This window comes from Bison bison, unplaced genomic scaffold, assembly GCF_000754665.1.
Source record: "Bison bison bison isolate TAMUID 2011002044 unplaced genomic scaffold, Bison_UMD1.0 scf7180017864512, whole genome shotgun sequence".
In the NCBI taxonomy this organism is placed as follows: domain Eukaryota; kingdom Metazoa; phylum Chordata; class Mammalia; order Artiodactyla; family Bovidae; genus Bison; species Bison bison.
The window spans coordinates 511099-518878 of NW_011495066.1; the positions used below are offsets into that span (position 1 = coordinate 511099).

Genomic DNA, 7780 nt, shown 5'->3' on the forward strand with positions numbered 1-7780 from the left:
GATTTACCATTGTTTAATTCTGCTAGCCAAGCTGCACGTGTCCTGAAGAGCTACGTAATTTCTTCAAATGACCTGGGGCTTTAAAGTCAATCTTCCAGCAGAAAAAATTACTCTCTGCCCCCAGGAGAGTGATTTTTTTTGTGTTGTACTGTTCTCCTGACTGACATTTATTTGACTCTCAAGTGTATTTACATTGTTGGTTTAACTTGGAGTTCTTTACTGAATCAATAATATGCTATGTTTTTCACTTCAAGTGGTATCAATATTATTATTCCATTGCTTTTTCTTTTCTTTTTGCTTTTTTTCTCCCTTATCTCTCTGTAGTTACATAGTTTTGCTTTGACCTGCGAAAATTTTTACTCCTAAAATTATAAAGAAACAGAGTAAATGTTCTTTAAATCTTCTGGGAAATGCGTGCCTCTTTAAACTTTATTTATGTCAGAACTTACTGTAATGAAGGACAAAAGCTCTAGACAAGGTCTCCTACTCCTCGGGGGTGTTCAAGGCTAGGTCTCCCGGAGGCGAGTCTGCAGTTTGTTCTCAAAAGCTTATAGCTCACCTCCTGGCTATTTCTTTAAAAGGGGCATGAGAGGGGCCTAGAAATAGAGCAGGGTGGGAATCTGACCCATCGTGACCACTCAGGAGGCCCTGGCCTGGAAAATTTCCCTGTACGTGGTAAAAACAAACATTTGAAATGGAGGGAGAAACCAGGCTTAAACAAAGAGTGAAACCAGTTCCCATTTAAACTCTCCTGCCGATAACCATATGTGCCCCCTCATTTGTTTTCCAAACATCAGTTTTCCATCATTTGGACAGAGCCTCAACCTGAATCTGTCCAGAACATAGGAAGCAAATATTTTGAGATTTCATAAAATGCTGTGTCTGTATATGAGTAGCATTTGCTCCATGTTCAAACAGTCTACTGAAATAGTATTGTGCAAACTTTTGAATCATACTATATTTTTCAGGCAATGGTGACCTCTTCTTGCTGATCCCATCTGTCTGTGTACTATAGTATCAACTTCAAAATGAATGGAAAAACAGACAAATGTCAAAAGCCATCTGTTTTGTTTCATGTCATTTGTAATTTGTCTTCTGTAACCCACCCTCCCTTTGCTGTGTTACTTCTGTGGGACCTTTACTTAGGTCCCCAGCAACCTCCTCAGAGTCTGCCTGCCCTCTTACTTCTCCTGCAGCCTGCAGCCTGGCTAAGTGCACTCTTACTGCCCCCAAAAAAAAAAAAAAAAAAAAAAAACGATCAGTAGAAATAACTGGAATCCTTTATACTCATGTAAGTGTCCTGGGTTCTCTGGTTTTCTGTACTCACTGCAGTTAACTAGTCATACATTTTGCCTACCTGTGGCCTCCATTTTGGGAAGAAAATGAAAAATATTTTCTCCCATGCAACAATCCTTCAAACTCTTCCCCCCTTCTTCAGTGCTTTTATAACAGCTTATAAATGGCCAGCAAGGACTTTTTTGTAAATGTTGCATGTTTTCTTTTTGCCAGGACAAGGGTGAGATTAAAGGGCCAGCTAATACTGCCTCCTGTACTGTGGCAGTTAAGACTGTGAGTACTGACATTAGAGGGCCTTGGTTTCAAATCAAATGTCCCCATTTAATACCTATGTGATTTCAGAAAAGCTATTTAAATTCTGTGAGCCTTACTGTACTGATTTTTTTTTAAATGGAGGTAATAGTAATAGCTTATAATAGTACCTAGTGTGTGCTAGGCACAATTTTTAAGCACTCTAAACATAACAACTCATTTAATTCTTATAACTCCATGATGTAGGTAATTAACATCATCCCCATTTCTCAGATGAGAAAACTGAGACACAAAGAAGGAAAGTAACTTGGCCATAGTCATGGAATTACTAAGTGGTATAGCTGAGCTTGTGAACCAGGTAATTGGAACCCAGAGGCCATGTACATACACTGGTATGCTCTATTGTCTATCTATGAAAGTATTGAGTATAAAGCACTTAGCACAGTGTTTGGCAAATGGGATTTATTGTCAACTGGTATAATCACTACCATCACATGTATTTATCTTTCTTTTGTCACTCTTGCTTCTTCTATTCTTTTTGTGTAAGGCTAACCACCCTCAACCCCACAAAAAGAAAAACAACACTAATCTGGGCTACAATAGCTGCCTAATCCTTCTGATGTTGTATACTTTGTATTTAAACCACAAATATGATAGAGACCCATGAAAGGAGACAATGCTTATTAATATTTCTTTTAGAAGACATGAGAATTATTTCCTTCCTGTCACTATCTCTCCAGCAAAAGCCAACAAAAACTGCTTAACACAAAGGAGAAATTTTAGAAATGTTAGACTTCAAGTAAAGTTGCTGCTGTTCTTTTATTAAACCGGGGTAAAATTTTTCAAAAAGTAATGAAAGTTGTAAAAGATGCTGGTGGAATTTAACTCAACTACTAGAATAAATTCCCTAACCTCCACTCCTTAACTCACTTTAGAATGCTGGTATCGGGGTAAAAGAAAGAGAAAATTCTGCAAATAATTATATTCTTCTTTTAAAGTAAGCCACTGACTTCAAAATTCTCTAACACATTTGTGGAAACTTCATTTTTTTTGTTTGAGATTTATTTGAATGAGCTGTTATGATTGGAGACAGTAAGAATTTCAGATTAATGTTTTGCAGCCAAAAAAAAAAAAACCCACTGGAAAGCTGGCAAGTGTTCATAAGTCAGACCTAGAATTATGTAGGTTGAAGGCTCCCAGTGGACAGACGGAATATATAAGAAGGAAACCAGAGATCTGGTGCTATTACGTCCCTGACTCTAAGGGAACTAATAAGCACAAAATTAAAAGCATTCTTCAGCCTGAATTTTTAAGGTAGGTCTGCACAATTTATACATACTCTATTTGGAAAGTAAAACATACATTAAATGAAAATTTTTTTATGGATGTGCTTTCCCTTTTTCCTGTATTTTAACACTGTATTTTGCAAAATTCCTAAATTATTAAATTACTGTTTCTTTTACAGGGGTGCACTTAAGAACGAAGCAAGCTGATTTATGATAACTAAGTTTTAAACTCGAACAACGAGTAAGTCTTCAAGTGAGTTTATTTTAGATTCTTTCATGTTAATTTGTTAAGTCAAGATTATGAAAGAGTAAAGCTCTAAACAAAAGTGATGTTTGTTGTTTATTAAGAGATTCTTTGCTGATTACATTTTCACTGAGTAGTTTATTTATATGTGTTTTGAAACTATCCAAAGGAATAGTCTTTCCCTTACTGTGTTATCTTCAGCTAACTTTTTTTTTGTTTTAAAATAATGTTGCTATTAAAAATAACAGTATCACAAAAATCTGAATACTGGTTATAATATTCAATAGCCAAGTAGCAGTGTTACTACTTAGCTGTTAAACTAAAAAATAATAATAATAATAATAAGCAAAGGAAAAAGTGATACAATTATATTATGACTAATCATTGATGTTCAATTTTTATTTCATTGAGCAACACAATTTTTTCTACTTGACCGTAAATCCAATTTTGGTATTTTTTAGTTTTCTGTTCCTAATTAAAATAAGTAGCTTTTCTTTTATATGGATTAAACTTAAATATCCATATGTAAAAGTAATAGTCTCTATTAAAATGTGATGAGGGTTTTAAAAATATGCACATATTCCATAAATACCTCTTAATTATATTATTATTGTGAAAACAATGGAAAAGTAGAACTATAGGAATTATTTTTAATTAGTAAAAACCAGCCATAACCCACTATCCCAATATGTTCCTTTTGCATATTTTCTTTAAGTCTTTTGTACACTTACTTATTTTTTCCATAGTTTATTTTACTTATTTCTCCATAGCTGGAATGATTTGTATATAATTAGTTACTTTAAAAAGGCATTTCTCTATGCAATAGTAGGCAGTGGTGTAGTTTCTAGAAAGTATACAGAGTGAGATATGTGCTCATGTGTTTTTGAAATGGTAATTTTTCTTGTTTCTTTTTATTTGTTTCACATATTTCTTATTCTGGCTGACCTTTTGAAATATTAATTTTCTTTAACCTTTTTGACAATAGAAAAGAAGGGCAAAAAGTAGTTTTGCTTAGAATTTTCAGTCTAGATACCAGAATGTCTTAATTTCTTAGTATTACTGAGAGAATTCTCTTCTCTTCTTCAAGAAGTAAAGTCCATTCTTATTTCATAAGGCATGCTTCTGTTTCCCAATATTTTCTATAATAACCTACATTTTTTGCTTTCAACAAACTTTTATAATGCTAACAACTTGATAATATCCTAAATTCTGTATGTGTTCTACAAGTTCTTTTTTTTCCCTCAGAAGGTGTAAAAATTAGGAGCTGCTGACATTTCAATCAACATGAAGACCAACTTCTCCCTTGCCACCATCAGCAAAAACATTACCAGCAGTCTTCACGTTGGACTTGTGAACATTTCTGGCAATGAATCTACCTTTAATTGCTCACATAAGCCATCGGATAAGCATTTAGATGCAATTCCTGTTCTCTATTACATTATTTTTGCAGTTGGATTTCTTGTCAATACTATTGTGGTTACACTGTTTTGTTGTCAAAAGGGTCCTAAGAAGGTTTCCAGCATTTACATCTTCAACCTAGCTGTGGCTGACTTACTTCTTTTGGCTACTCTTCCTCTCTGGGCAACCTATTATTCTCATAGATATGACTGGCTCTTTGGACCTGTAATGTGCAAACTTTTTGGTTCTTTCCTGACCCTGAACATGTTTGCAAGCATTTTTTTTATCACCTGCATGAGTGTTGATAGGTACCAATCTGTCATTTACCCCTTTCTGTCTCAAAGAAGAAATCCCTGGCAAGCATCTTATATAGTTCCCCTTGTTTGGTGTATGGCTTGTCTGTCCTCATTGCCAACGTTTTATTTCCGGGATGTCAGAACCATTGAATATTTAGGGGTGAATGCTTGCATAATGGCTTTCCCACCTGAGAAGTATGCCCAATGGTCAGCTGGGATTGCCTTAATGAAAAATATCCTTGGTTTTATTATCCCTTTAATATTCATAGCAACATGTTATTTCGGAATCAGAAAACATCTACTGAAGACCAATAGCTATGGGAAAAATAGAATAACTCGTGACCAAGTTCTGAAGATGGCAGCTGCTGTTGTTCTGGCGTTCATCATTTGTTGGCTTCCCTTCCATGTTCTGACCTTCCTGGATGCTCTAGCCTGGATGGGTGTCATTAATAGCTGTGAAGTTATAGCAGTCATTGACCTGGCACTTCCTTTTGCCATTCTCCTGGGATTCACCAACAGCTGCATTAATCCCTTTCTGTATTGTTTTGTTGGGAATAGGTTCCAGCAGAAGCTCCGCCGTGTGTTTAGGGTTCCAATTACTTGGCTCCAAGGCAAGAGAGAGAATGGGTCATGTGGAAAAAGCAGTTCCTTTAGAGAAATGGAGACCTTTGTGTCTTAAACGTAAGAGTGGAATACAGGTTATCAATATGGCTACTTGGCTTAAAAGATCTCCCTGAATTATCTTTTAATGGCTTTAGTAAAATAACAATTTTTCCCCTTAATGTAATCTTTTCTCAGACTTCTAGAACAGGAAACCAAATGTACCTCTTAAGTTTTATCCTCCAGTGATTTTCAAAAATTGCCTCCTTTTTTTCCCTTCCTTGTCTATCAGTACGAGATGTCACTGGGGAGATATATCTATAATCTAGAAGTAACTGGGAATTTATCTCAAATTATAATTAATAAGAAATTGTGAATGATGATTTGGGGTTTCAGATTTCTCTTTGAGAAGTTCTGGAGTCTTTGTTGATTTTTATATCTATTTTTATCAAGCTTTTATCTTGAACCAAGGCCAGTCTTTTAATTCATTGCATTATTTACAAGATAGTATGCTAAAAGGAATGAGCACTTCTACTTTATATTATGAATAATAATCTTTTTATATTTCACTTTAGCATGAATTTATATTTAAGATATAGCTACATATTGAGTAGGGCTAGGAATATAGTATAGATTACATGTACTCCTACATTTAACTTGTATTTATAATCATAAAAAGTGAAATGTGTAATAACATAGATCTCCAATAAACAAATATCTGAGTGTTCACTAAAGTCTGAATAAACTTTTTAAATTTCTATTCATTTTAACTGTTTGAAGGTTTCTATGTCCTCTGATACTTTTTCAAAAACAATAACTAAGAACTACTTAGTGTATAAAATGTAAAGGTCATTTTTTACATCCTTGACCTTTTGGATATGGTGCTTTGATTGATATATAGGAAGTTGACCTGAGTTTTATTATTGATGCTTTGGTTGTGGGTTGCTTCCCAAAATATTTGGGTGGCTGTTTTAACTCTTTAATTTGTAATAAACCCTTAACTAGTATAGGAAAAACTTATCTCAGAATGGAATTTTGATACTCAAGGAGGACAAAGAGATCCAGCAAATGACAAGTTTGGTGTCACACAACAAACCTACCTGTCAGGGCAATGCAACATGGCTTAGAAAATATAGACCATGGGGTATACTTAAATTACACCTGTGGATACTGTTTGTTCCAGAATTTATAGGATTCTGTGGGACTCTTCTATACCAGTGACTGGTGCATAGATCTCTCAACACTATTAGAACTCCTAACTTTGAGAAATACCTGAAACTGAGTTACCTAATTTAGAGCATGAATCCTAATTTTAGAAGTTAGAGATTTCATTCTGCACCAGACCCATATTTTACCAGGTTATCTAGGACCTTCCTAGACCAGTACTGACCTCTAAGATAGAAGTAAAGTTTCAGAAGCTTGGCGTCTCCACCAGATTTCAGGGATATAGATCCAACAATACTCTTGATCTACTTTCTGGGAAAGTCCTTATTTCATGTCATCTATTATTATCAATAAAAACAAATAGTTAAATGCATAACCAACTATGACTTCATATTTTAAATAACTTTGTAAAACATAAATAAAAGTTTTAATTGGAAGATCATGTGCACTTTACTTTTTTGTTGTAACTACCTCAAGTTATAGATTCTTACCTTCTCTTGTATCCTTATCTTCCTTACAATCCCCGCTGATACTTCTTAGTTTTACCTTCGATCATTCCTTATCTGGCTTCTTGCTATACTCTTCTAGTCTCCCTCTCTTGTGTCTTCAGCCATAATCACTTATTAATTATCAAAGGAAAGCCCAGATTTCTTGCTATGGTCTACAAGACCACAAGAAATCTGATTCTTCCTTGCCTGTCTGACTTTTTTTTCCCCTCTGCCATCTCTTTTTTAAAAATTTTATTTTATTATTTAACTTTACAATATTGTATTGGTTTTGCCATATATCACCATGAATCCACCACAGGTATACACGTGTTCCCCATCCTGAACCCTCCTCCCTCCTCCCTCCCCGTACCATCCCTCTGGGTCGTCCCAGTGCACCAGCCCCAAGCATCAAGTATCGTGCATTGAACCTGGACTGGCGACTCATTTCATATATGATATTATACATGTTTCAGTGCCATTCTCCCAAATCATTCCACCCTCTCCCTCTCCCACAGAGTCCAAAATACTGTTCTATACATCAGTGTCTCTTTTGCTGTCTCGTATACAGGATTATTGTTACCATCTTTCTAAATTCCATATATATGTGTTAGTATTCTGTATTGGTGTTTTTCTTTCTGGCTTACTTCACTCTGTATAATAGGCTCCAGTTTCATCCACCTCATTAGAACTGATTCAAATGTATTCTTTTTAATGGCTGAGTAATACTCCATTGTGTATATGTACCACAGCTTTCTT

General features: G+C 35.0%; 1 protein-coding gene across 3 annotated transcripts; it reads left to right on the forward strand.

Moving 5' to 3' along the window:
- The first annotated feature begins 2703 nt into the window (after window positions 1-2703).
- On the forward strand, window positions 2704-6957 carry AGTR2 (angiotensin II receptor, type 2). 3 transcript variants are annotated; one of them, XM_010829885.1, is made up of 3 exons: window positions 2704-2862; window positions 3014-3087; window positions 4324-6957. In XM_010829885.1, the coding sequence occupies exon 3, from the start codon at window positions 4363-4365 to the stop codon at window positions 5449-5451; it is 1089 nt and encodes a 362-aa protein (XP_010828187.1). In that variant the 5' UTR covers window positions 2704-2862; window positions 3014-3087; window positions 4324-4362; the 3' UTR covers window positions 5452-6957. The 3 variants fall into 3 exon arrangements, with proteins under 3 accessions (XP_010828187.1, XP_010828188.1, XP_010828189.1); XM_010829886.1 differs by having other exon boundaries at window positions 3014-3075; XM_010829887.1 differs by having other exon boundaries at window positions 3014-3075; window positions 4327-6957.
- Window positions 6958-7780: the final 823 nt, after the last annotated feature.

Bases quoted from the DNA above. Each gene is read 5' to 3' on its own strand.
- AGTR2 (XM_010829885.1), top strand. From the start codon at position 4,363: ATGAAGACCAACTTCTCCCTTGCCACCATCAGCAAAAACATTACCAGC.